The 12,370-nt window shown below is 32.4% G+C and overlaps 3 protein-coding genes and 1 pseudogene across 8 annotated transcripts; 3 read left to right on the top strand and 1 right to left on the bottom strand.

Annotated features, from left to right (window-relative positions):
- Positions 1–291: 291 nt before the first annotated feature.
- RpL30 (ribosomal protein L30) lies at positions 292–1,714 on the top strand. Its single transcript, XM_011643949.3, has 4 exons — positions 292–442; positions 542–586; positions 980–1,125; positions 1,500–1,714. Exons 2-4 carry the CDS (start codon positions 566–568, stop codon positions 1,675–1,677), a joined length of 345 nt encoding a protein of 114 aa, XP_011642251.1. The 5' UTR covers positions 292–442; positions 542–565; the 3' UTR covers positions 1,678–1,714.
- On the bottom strand, positions 1,701–3,971 carry LOC105430405 (uncharacterized). Of its 4 annotated transcripts, none has more exons than XM_011643951.3 (4): positions 3,754–3,969; positions 3,443–3,483; positions 2,889–3,319; positions 1,701–2,808 (listed from the first exon to the last, which is right to left on the bottom strand). In XM_011643951.3, exons 2-4 carry the CDS (start codon positions 3,444–3,446, stop codon positions 2,185–2,187), a joined length of 1,059 nt encoding a protein of 352 aa, XP_011642253.2. In that variant the 5' UTR covers positions 3,447–3,483; positions 3,754–3,969; the 3' UTR covers positions 1,701–2,184. The 4 variants fall into 4 exon arrangements, with proteins under 4 accessions (XP_011642253.2, XP_088932921.1, XP_088932922.1 ...); XM_089076795.1 differs by having other exon boundaries at positions 3,760–3,969; XM_089076796.1 differs by having other exon boundaries at positions 3,780–3,969.
- A 2,692-nt stretch (positions 3,972–6,663) lies between these two features.
- Ip259 (NSA2 ribosome biogenesis factor-like IP259) lies at positions 6,664–8,300 on the top strand. Of its 2 annotated transcripts, none has more exons than XM_011643953.3 (2): positions 6,664–6,949; positions 7,282–8,300. In XM_011643953.3, the coding sequence occupies exon 2, from the start codon at positions 7,322–7,324 to the stop codon at positions 8,099–8,101; it is 780 nt and encodes a 259-aa protein (XP_011642255.2). In that variant the 5' UTR covers positions 6,664–6,949; positions 7,282–7,321; the 3' UTR covers positions 8,102–8,300. The 2 variants fall into 2 exon arrangements, with proteins under 2 accessions (XP_011642255.2, XP_011642254.2); XM_011643952.2 differs by having other exon boundaries at positions 6,667–6,869.
- A 140-nt stretch (positions 8,301–8,440) lies between these two features.
- On the top strand, positions 8,441–12,298 carry LOC105430408 (uncharacterized; annotated as a pseudogene). The gene is made up of 2 exons (XR_016139225.1): positions 8,441–10,750; positions 11,127–12,298. The product of XR_016139225.1 is annotated as an uncharacterized LOC105430408 (transcript).
- Positions 12,299–12,370: the final 72 nt, after the last annotated feature.

Below are 12,370 nucleotides of genomic sequence, written 5' to 3'. Positions count from 1 at the left end.
GTACTTTTCATGTGTCACTCATCGCTCGCTTTTAGTGACAAAATAGGTCACGTGATCAAAAGTGACCACTCATAGTTCATTATTCTGCATCAACTTTAATCACACAACCTATTGGCTGCGTTCAGCAGAGAAAGCAGATCAGTGAGCGTTCATTCTTTATTATGATTTCTTTATTATGATTGGTTTCTACACTTACATTCAACGAAGATCTAAAGGCAAGGACCAATCATATTGAAAAATCACTGAGCGCTTACTAAAAACGAGTCGCTAAAAACGAGTATATACATACATGATACATGAAAAGGTACTTTAACTCAAGCAACGCGATCCCGGCTCCAGTAACGTCGATATCCTTCTATATATTATTCGTAATTCATGGTATTTATACGGTTCCGGTTAGGTTCGGCCTCATTCTTTCTTTCAGCGTTCATCCTACGAGAAGGTATATCATATCAGATTATATTTCGAAATATGTATATCGTGTTTTATATATAGTTTTCTAAGTATGTAGAGGATTAATAAATTATAAATGTTATTACAGTCGAGGAAGCATAAAACCACAAAAATGGTAGCTCAAAAGAAACAGGTAATTACACTGTTGCACGTCCACGTGTTCGTCCGTAAGTTTTCTCGTAGCAAAATTTCATGCTTTTCAATATATGCGTAGATATGATCTTGTTATGTCATTATTATAATTGTTTTAACTGTAAATCGTTGCTTTTACATTGATTGAAATAATATAAAACTCGAGTGTACCATGGTAATCTGAAAGGAACCGCTTGATTTTGCTATTCTTTCTAAATTTTGCTTCTACCTACTATGAGAAATATAGATTCTATTTTCAATTTCTCAAATCTAGAAATCGTATCGCTATTCTGATCGACAATTTATAATTTCTTGTTACTTCAGAATGTGAGTTATTAAGTTAATCTAAATATATATCGATGTATGTAATGAGTTTTATTACCTGATCATATAGAAAAAGGCTCAGGAGAGCATCAACACCAGATTAGCACTCGTTATGAAATCTGGTAAATACGTCCTTGGTTATAAACAAACTCTGAAGTCACTGCGCCAAGGCAAAGCTAAATTGGTCATCATTGCTAGCAATACGCCACCGCTAAGGTGAGACTGAGAAGTAGCACTCCTTTTGTATTGGCAAATTGACATATTTAAAATAAACAATTTCTTTTATAAGCGAATTAATTCAAAATTTAATGAATATAATCTTTGATAAATGTATACATATATATACATATATTTGTAAAAATTATATTCTATTGTAATTTAATTTTATTAGAATCTAGTGAAATATTAAATAAATAATTACATTAGAGATGCAGTAATAGAAACTAGTAATATTGATATAATCATCAATTTGCATATTGGAAAACAAATAGGAGTACTATGGAGTAGTCTCCAGCTCCTGCTTGTAAGTGCATGGGGCATTAAGATTTAATTTTTTAATGTTTTAAACATAATTTATCTCGATTTAACAGGAAGTCGGAGATTGAATACTATGCAATGTTAGCGAAGACTGGTGTGCATCATTACACGGGGAATAACATCGAACTGGGTACAGCTTGTGGTAAATATTTCCGTGTCTGTACACTCTCGATCACAGATCCTGGTAATTCTGACATTATAAAATCTATGCCGACTGGTGATCAAGCGTAATGTACAGTTTTTAATCCAATAAATAATTCAAAACGTTTTTGATTTATTTTTTATAATGTACAATATCCTTAAAACAACTTTTCTTTTATAAAAAATAATAGCAACAGTTTGTATTAATCCATATTAGTTTATATTTTAGCAAGAGTAACATCAAAGATTATCTCCTTAGATTTCACCGACTTTGAAATATGTTTTAATACCGTACTTTCCATAAGTAATGATAGGTATTTGGTATTTGTCAAAAAATTTTGAAGTTTTTCATTGTGTACATAAAAACAATCCCGATTTTTTTCACGAATGCTAAGGATTGTACAATAAAAATATAGCAACAATATACATATTTTAAATTCATAATCTGAGAAGACAATTTCTGATCTCTTTTTATAGATAAAATATCTTTTTAAACATCCAAAAACTTTTATACATATGTATATGTATATATATATATACACACGCGCGCGCGTTTTTTTATGTATATAACAAACTTTTCAATGGAGAATATAAGCATTATTGAGTGTTATCTAATCTACTTGTGCATCGTTCTTCCAAATGATTTGGTTTGTTACAATAACGACAAATTTGACCTTGCGCCGGACATGCGGTTACTGCATGACCTTTACCACATCTTGGACAATTATTCACAAAGGGAATCTGGCATTTCCATATGAAATGATTCATCTTGCCGCAGTTTGTACATAGTTCGCCAAATGCCGGACAACGTGATTGAATATGATTTGTTCCACATTTAGTACAATCATTGACATACTTGATTTTACAGTTGACTGTGAAGTGATTGAATTGTTTACATTTGTCGCATTGTACACCCCAGGCTGGACATCGTTTCCGATCATGTTCCGTGCCACATCGAACACATTCTATTATAGCAGATTTAGTGCAGGAAGAAACCTGTTTTGGTGCCTTATCATTCTCTTGTGTCATTGATTCCACTTGTTTCCAAACATCAACAATAACAGCTAGATTTTGCTTTTTCAAAAACGGTATCCAATGTTCCCCATGATTTTTTATGGTAACTGCAGCTTTTCCTGTGAAATGTTGAGTACTTATGTCTTGTATAACTTTCTCTTTCACAATAACCTCAGGTTTATGATGATCGCGTTCAACAGCAATGGACTGCAAGAAATATACAAATTATTATAGAAACTGCATTCGAGATTAGACATGATTAGCTATCAATATTTATATTAACATACTTTTAATTCATTAACATATTCATCGATGTCTTTACCATCTCTTTTTTTATCTTCATACAAGTAATAGATATCAAACTTCTTAATTAAGCTACTTATGTTTTCTTGTGCATTCTCATTCATTGTGCATTCATAGAAAGGGAATGTTCTATGGATCTCTTGACCAACAGGTCCCATATGATTTAAAAGTAAAATACCCCACATTCTCATATTGGCTTTGGTTTTATCAATACTTGACAAGTAATAAAAGAATTCCTTCTTCCATGAAAACCATGTCATCATGAAATCATCTTTTGTATTAAATTTAGGTGGCACTATCACCGATGGTTTTGTCTCAGATGATTCTGTCACATCTGCGATTGCAGAACTGTTTTCATTAGATGGTTCTACTTGTTCATTGTTTACAGATTCTTCCGTTTTACTTGAGGAATTACCTAAAAATATTTGCAACATTTTTATTACAAAGGAAATTTATTAAGTGTCTATCTTGTATATCTATTTTATATATATATATATATATATATATATATATATATATATACACAATATATAGTTACCCATTCTTTTCTATATTCAGTTGAGTATTTATATCTAAATACTAAAAAAGATTTATACTTTATATCAAATTCTTTTACAAAAAGAAAAAAAGTAAAGAGCCTTCAAATAGATATTTTACATATTTTATAAATTAACACTGTTTAAGATTAAAAAATAACTAATACTACATAAATTTACAATTATCTTATTATTTATAAAATATCAACTAATGATATGTAAATAAAACTTGTATTATTAATATATTATTAGTTTTATATTATTAATAGTATTTAATAGTATACTATTCACTACTATATCAGAAATTACAAACATGTACACTATGTAATAACGCTTAACTATCAAATGTTATCTCCATTCAGATAAACATGACACATGACTAATTTTATATAAAATCTGGTAAATCCCCATCGACATATATAGACTGCTTCCACTTAATGGAGGATTTAAGGTACTATTATATTTGTTGTACGACAAATTTTTTTACAAGCTGTACAAGCCTGTTGATTGGTTGCATGTAATACAGCAATTCTCCAGTCTTTCTATCTTGCAGCCATATTCTTAGGCCTCGTCTACAATGCGTCGTGTGTCGGTGCGTGTCGTGAGTCGTAAAAACGGGTCAATCACAATCAAGTATTCTCTCCACATTCGTTTGTGATTGGCCCGTTTTTACTCATGACCACGAAATCGACACACCACGCATTGTAAACGAGGCCTAAAAAATTTGTCGTATGATGACACAACAAATTACCTGTATGAAGATAGCCCCCCAACATTGAAAAACATAAAGTTTCTATAGTTCATTCGATTGCTCATCGTTTGCACATGTATGCACATTTCGAATTTTCGTTTGCACACTTCTAGTAAAAGAGTTATTTACAAAACAAATTTCGGGGGGCCATCTTCACACTAACCCCCCAACTATGAGTAAATTAAATAAAAAATAGCTCAATTGATAGATATTCGTTTGCACATTGCCAACAGGTCGAATTTTCGTTTGCACACTTCTAGTTAAACAGTTATTAACAATTAAAGTTTCAGAAATGAGCGAGTTCGATAGATGAGGTGAAAACAAAAATATTGTGCTTAAAATGATATCAATCAAAAAGTTGTGGCGTTTTCATTCATTTTCGGTTCTTGTTTATTTCTCATAAATCTATTGCATGTTCTCGCTCATCTTTAATATCTGTATCTGAACGTTATATCTTGTAATAACTGAAAAAATTCGAACTCGCTCGTTTCTGAAACTTTAATTGTTAATAACTTTTTAACTAGAAGTGTGCAAACAAAAAATCGACCTATTTGACAATGTGCAAACGAATATCTATCGATTGGTTCTATTTTGAATCGCATATCTTCGGAATTCATCCATGAAAACGAATTTTTTTTTTGTAGAACTGCCGCTCCCCAAAACTTTGTTTGTTAACTTTAATTGTTAATAACTTTTTAACTAGAGGTGTGCAAACGAAAATTCGACCTGTTGGCAAAGTGCAAACGAATATCTATCAATTGAGCTATTTTTTATTTAATTTACTCATAGTTGGGGAGTGTGAATGTGAAAATGGTCCCACGAAATTTGTTTTGTTAATAACTTTTTTACTAGAAGTGTGCAAACGAAAATTTGAAATGTGCATACATGTGCAAACGATGAGCAATCGAATGAGCTATAGAAACTTTATGTTTTTCAATGTTGGGGGGCTATCTTCACAGGTGGAAATATATGGGAAAAACTATGTGGGAAGTATGTGGGAAGTATATGGGAAAAACTATGTGGGAAATATATGGGAAGAACTATGTGGAAAGTATATGGGAAAAACTATGTGGGAGAAAGATGGGAAAAACTATATGGCAACTAGATGGGAAAAACTATGTGGGAACTAGATGGGAAAAACTATGTGGGAACTATATGGGAAACACTATGTGAGAAGAAGATGGGAAAAACTATGTGGAGACTAGATGGGATAAACTATGTGGGCGTTAGATGGGAAAAATTATGTGGGAAGAAGATAGGAAAAACTATGTGGAAAGAAGATGGGAAAAACTATGTGGTAATTAGATGAGAAAAACTATATGGGAAGTATATGGGAAAAATGATGAGGGCACTAGATGGGTAAAACTATGTGGGAAATAGATGGGAAAAACTATGTGGGGACTAGATGGGAAAAACTATGTGGGGACTAGATGGGAAAAACTATGTGGGAACTAGATGGGAAAAACTATGTGGGAACTAGATGGGAAAAACTATGTGGGGACTAGATGGGAAAAACTATGTAGGGACTAGATGGGAAAAATTATGTGGGAAGAAGATGGGAAAAACTATATGGAGACTAGATGGGATAAACTATGTGGGCGTTAGATGGGAAAAACTATGTGGGAAGAAGATAAGAAAAACTATGTGGAAAGAAGATGGGAAAAACTATGTGGTAATTAGATGGGAAAAACTATATGGGAAGTATATGGGAAAAATGATGAGGGCACTAGATGGGTAAAACTATGTGGGAAGAAGATAAGAAAAACTATGTGGAAAGAAGATGGGAAAAACTATGTGGTAATTAGATGGGAAAAACTATATGGGAAGTATATGGGAAAAATGATGAGGGCACTAGATGGGTAAACTAAAACTATGTGGGAAGTAGATGGGAAAAACTATGTGGGAAATATATGGGAAAAACTATGTGGGAATTGTATGAGAAAACTATATGGGAAGTATACGATAAAAACTATGTGGGAAGTATATGGGAAAATGTTAATAACTTTTTTACTAGAAGTGTGCAAACGAAAATTTGAAATGTACATACATGTGCAAACGATGAGTAATCGAATGAGCTATAGAAACTTTATGTTTTTCAATGTTGGGGGGCTATCTTCACACAGGTCAACAAATTAACGTTAAGTGGCATCTACAATGTGACTTTAAGACGTAATGCAAGGTCTACAATGCGTCGTTACGACTCTACGACCAATCAATCGGGGACCCTATTCTTGAAATATATCGCGTCGATTATTCTGCTATTCTTTGACTATGATTTGTCCATTTCTTATTGCTAAGGCTTAAATCACCTATTATAGACCGGGACTTACGCATGACACTCTAAGGCCGGCTGCACACAGGACGTGACAACGCGGCAACGCGGTAGCCAATCACCGTCTTGTTTTCTAATATGTAACGAAGTTATATATCAGAAAACAAGACGGTGATTAGCTACCGCGTTGCCGCGTGTCGCGTTGTCGCTTTGCCGCGTCCTGTGTGCAGCTGACCTAAATTATTAAAGTAACTGTACCGAATATTTTTTTTTGATCGGATATTGTCGCAGATTGCTGTGTTTATTTGAAGCCACTATTAAAAGAAGAAATTCTTGCAGCGTGATTGGAGATAAGCTTTTGACAGTTTCTTATAATTTAGAAAAAAAGTGATCGATTTTGAAACCGGTGCGTTTATTTTCACGCTTATGCTATTTTAATATCTGATACACATGGTGATGCACGTGTCATGATCGTTACATCAATAGGTGCTTGTTGCACTAAACTTTTTTGTTTTCGCCAAATTTATATTTCAATCATATATTTATTTTATTATAACAAATGTATATGTATACAATAGTTGTCAAAAACAAATCTTGTATATTCACGTATGTTGTAATTAACAATGTAAATTATTTGCAATTTGTTGTGACAGCTATAGTTAATAGAAACAAGACTTGGACGAATATTCGTCAAAATTATGTATTTTTTTATTAATTATTTTAAATAAGTAGTTGCTATTTTCTTCCATTTTGTTCTTAATTTTTTCAATAACAAAATTAATTATATTAAATTATTATATTAACAATTTCTTTTTCAGGGAGAATTAATTTTATATGAAAATATAAGTCTATAGAAAAATGCCACAGAACGAATATATCGAAAGGCACCGTAAACTCTATGGTCGCCGTTTAGACTATGAGGAAAGAAAGAGGAAGAGAGAAGCTCGTGCTCCTCATAAACGAGCTGAGCAAGCTCGTAGGTTGCGTGGTATAAAGGCCAAGATATTTAATAAAGAGCGACGTAATGAAAAGATTCAAATGAAGAAGAAGATTAAGGCTCATGAAGAAAAGAAAGTCAAGGAGAAATCTGACAAATTACCAGATGGAGCATTGCCTGTATATCTACTAGATCGTGATGTTACAAAACGTTCGAAAGTGCTGTCTAATATGATAAAACAAAAACGTAAAGAAAAAGTTGGCAAATGGGATGTACCCATACCTAAAGTCAGAGCACAATCAGAATCTGAAGTTTTTAAAGTAGTGAGAAGTGGAAAAACAAAGCGGAAATCATGGAAACGAATGGTAACTAAAGTGACTTTTGTTGGAGAGAATTTTACAAGAAAACCACCGAAATTTGAAAGGTTTATCAGACCAATGGCACTGAGATTCAAAACTGCACACGTCACTCATCCAGAATTAAAAGCAACATTCTGTTTACCGATCATTGGTGTAAAAAGAAATCCAAGTTCTTCTATGTACACAAGTTTAGGTGTTATTACTAAAGGAACTATTATTGAAGTGAATATCTCAGAATTGGGTCTTGTAACGCAATCTGGCAAAGTTGTCTGGGGAAAATTTGCGCAGGTTACGAATAATCCTGAAAATGATGGCTGTATTAATGCCGTTTTACTTGTATAAACTATTATATTATATTATTTCTAAATTATTGTTGTATTCTGATAATTTTTGAATTCTTCATTATATATAAGATAATAACAACATACTCACTTATATTAAACACATAAATTGTTCTCTAAATGTGATGTTATGTATATAACAATGCTACATACATGTACACATTACTCATTCCAAATTAAAGGCAATATTCTACCCTTGATTAGCATCGAGAAAAATTCAAAGCCTTCCTATGTATACAAATTTAAGAATTATTAAAGAAATGTTAAATAAATCTAAATTTATAATATATTCAGGTAAAGTATTAGGAAAGTTAATGTATTAGATATAATATATTCAGGTAAAATATTAGGAAAGGTAATGTGTTAGAAAAATTATCCAATCACAAATAATCCTGAGAATTAAGGCTTGATCGTCTCGCGGCGTGACAAGAATTATGTGACAGTGGAAGCGAGAAATGAAATGTAAAAAATTTCTTGCGTCGTATAGCTTTATTTTGTACTTTTCTTTTAAAAATATGATATTTTCATATTCTTAAAGGGGGCTTCAAAAAATCAATTTTTTTTGCTTATTTTTATTCCTACATATGTGTAGAATATTTCTGTAAAAGGATTTTTTTTAAATTCGCAATATTAACTAGGAGCTACGAACTGAAATACATAAGGGCGCACGGGCTATCCAAGCGCTCGTCAGCGCAGCAGCACTTGTAAACGCTATTCAGGTCACTATTCAGAGAAAATCGGTAGATGTTGATTTCTATCAGTCCAGAAGGAACCTTAGTGTTATCTTCTATATATTAAATAATTTAGGAGCAGACAGAAAGCCGTTAGAACTGCTTGAACCTTGTTCTTTGTCGTGCATAGTCGTGCATTGTCGTCAGTTGAATAAACGTGTTCTCAAAATGTTCCACGATAAGAAAACTTCTAAAACTAGTAGTACTCGACCTGGAAAAAAAGGAAAGAAACGGCGATTCTACGGGAATCAACATTCAAGTGAAAACGAAACGGAGTTTGCCAGTACATCGGCAAAAAAACTGCAAACGTCTAGTGATCATGACGTGCGAGTGGATGTGCTGCAAAGTTATTGTATTATTAGTTTTCTATCGATTTTTCCCAAATTAACTGAAATACTGGAGTGCAAAATATGTAAAAAAGAAGTTCGTTTCAGTAAGGCTGGAGAAATGGGATTAGGATTTAAATTAGTCGTTGAGTGTAGCTGCAAAATAGAAAGAGTCATTGAGTCTTGTCTTCTTATTAACAATCGATCGTTTGAAATTAATCGATGAATAGTGTTTGTGATGCGCATTTTGGGCATTGGTCTGAGTGGCTTAAATATATTTTGTGGTTTAATGGATTTATGCAATGGCTTTACTACGCGCATGTACTATACTGCTATGGATAACATTTACACCGCCGCGCAAGCTGTGCACGATCTTAATTTGAAAAACGCCGCAAAAGAAGAAATCGATGAAAATACAAAAGCAGGTAACGAACCGTTACATTTATCTGTATCTGGTGACGGTACATGGAGCAAAAGAGGCTTTTCGTTCTTATTTGGTGTTGTTACACTGATCGGAAAGTACACAAACAAGATAGTAGACGTTGTGGTTAAATCTAGCTTTTGTAAAGCATGTTCACTTCGAAAACATGACAATTCTATAGAAGATTTATTGTGGCAAAAGGAACACGCAGAACAGTGTACGATCAATCATTCAGGAAGCGCTGGAAAAATGGAAGTCGACGGCGTTATTGAAATGTTCCAACGTTCTCAAAATTTACACGGCGTTATGTACGAAAATTATATAGGTGATGGGGACAGCAAAACTTTCAAAAGTTTAATCAATGAAAACCCATATGAAGACAAATTATTGGTTAAGAAAAAAGAATGCATTGCACACGTTCAAAAACGTATGGGGAGTAGATTGAGAAATGCCAAAAAATCGCACAAAGATATTGGTGGAAAGAGAGCAGGAAAATTAACGGAAAAATTAATTAAAGACCTCACTATTTACTATGGATTAGCAATACGACGAAACACAGAGTCTTTGCTCGACATGAAAAATGCACTATGGGCGACATATTATCATAAAATATCAACCGATAAAGAGCCCATTTTCATTGTCCTCCAGGATCAAATTCTTGGTGCAGCTGGCGCGTCGCAGAAGCTAACGGCACGCTTCAAAATTATCATCATGATCCACCTCTGTCTTCTGACGTTCAAACTGTCATTTATAAAATTTATGAAGATTTATCAGATGATGATTTGTTAACGCGATGTTATCTCGGGGGGCATACGCAAAATAATAACGAAAGTTATAACGCAGTTCTCTGGCACTTTGCGCCGAAACATGTCTTTTCTGGTGCAAAAATTATATCTGTCGCAGCATTTTTGGCAATCTGTACGTTCAATGACGGATTTAAAAGTTTATTGCTAATAATGAACATTGGGAATCCGTATTGGACTAATAGCAAAGCTATGTGCCGACGAAAAGGACAGACAACGCATGAGGCAGGCAAATCGTCGCACGTCAAATTCTTTTTCAATTTCTTCACAAGAAACCAGAACAGCTCGGCGATTGGAGAAACTGGCAGAAAACGATTTCTTTGAAGAAGCAGAGGGACTATTATATGGACCTGGTATTGCAGATTAACCGTAAGTGCGCTGAAATTTGTGTTATATATGAAAAAAGTCAAACTAAAACTTTAAACTCGTTTTTCTCGAAACCATGTTTTTCGAGCTGGCGTCCGTGATAACTAAGAAACTAATAAAGATAATTAAAATAATAATCAAATGCGGTTTTTTTTTCTTAATCCTAACACTTTTGCGCATGGCGTGAACCAGGATTAAGTTTTTACAACAAAAATTCGATTTGTTATAGACAAAAATGTAACAGATTTTTCGGACAAAAATTAAAATTTTTTTTTAAACTGCCGTATTTTTTATAAATTTCATGCAATTGGCTTTATTCTGGTTCACGTCATAGCGAAACTCATATAATTAATAAAAATCGTTGGATTTTTGGTTTCAGATTATTTGGAGAGACTGAATCACGGACGCCATGGAGGCGTGTTTTTCCGATGACCCCTATTTCAATCACCATTTGGAGGAATTAAAACGCATTTTTTTATAAATAAAAAATATTTTTTTTGTCGTGTAAATGTTAAACAATTTCTTAAAAAAAAACGCATATCTCTATGTATAACAGATTTTCTTTAAAAAATTCGTAAAAATAGGCTAATTTTATGGCCGGCAAAGGTGAAAGCCCCCTTAAAACTTGTAAAAAATACTAGAAAGACAATTAGATCTAGTGATCTGGTGATTTCTGATAGCTGAGCAATGACCATTATTTCAAGAATTATTTTACACTTTTGCGTGATCTATTATCTTACTTTCTGATATTTTTTACAAGTTTTAAGAATATGATAATATCATGTTTTTAAGGGAAAAGTACAAAATAAAGCTATACGACGTAAGAAACTTTTTACATGTCATTTCTCGTTTCGATGTCATAATTCAATATGGCTGCAGCCTTAATGCCATTTTACTTATATAAATAATTTCGTATGATACTTAAGTTATAGTTGCATATAAAACAGTAACATTAGCGATGACAATATTTTACATTAAAGTAATATGAATAAGTTAGCTTATATGCATAATGTACATAAGCGTATATTTTCTGAATATATTAATGTTTTGTTTTTTATAGCTTGGATGATAAGTTTTAAGTGCTTTCAATCTTTTCTTTAAGCACCAGAATTTTTGATTTTTAATTAAAATATTTATACTCTTAAATCCTTGTTTGCTCATTTAAATTTTATCGTTTATGTTTTTCTGTGTGTCATTATTTTTTAACATTGAAATGACATTGAACTTCACATTATCAGTGAAAAGTAAAATTGTCTCTCTATTCTTCTCTTGATGAGTTTTGCAAATTGTAATAGGTTATAATTTGAACTATTGAATTTAAATTTTATTTATTGTAATTTTTAAAAGAAAGTATTCATTTTTATATTGAAATATATAATAATTTTTTTTTAAATGAAATCTGTGATACATCAATATATTTTATTATGGATATAGGAATATAGAGCATGAAGTAAAACTGTAAGTAATATTAGCGCCATATCACGCTGAAATCCAAGATAAATCGGCGATAATCTGTCTACAAGTGATAATAATAAATCCATAAATTAATCATTCTGCTGTTGAGTAATTCAATTAGAAAATGTTCATGTAATCTAAATATAAATATTTTCTTAGATACATACA

The sequence above is a fragment of the Pogonomyrmex barbatus genome, unplaced genomic scaffold (genome assembly GCF_055798465.1).
Source record: "Pogonomyrmex barbatus isolate J1 unplaced genomic scaffold, ASM5579846v1 scaffold2, whole genome shotgun sequence".
Lineage (NCBI taxonomy): Eukaryota > Metazoa > Arthropoda > Insecta > Hymenoptera > Formicidae > Pogonomyrmex > Pogonomyrmex barbatus.
The sequence above is the reverse complement of the archived record's forward strand: the minus strand, read 5'-3'. Positions and strand labels throughout refer to the sequence as shown.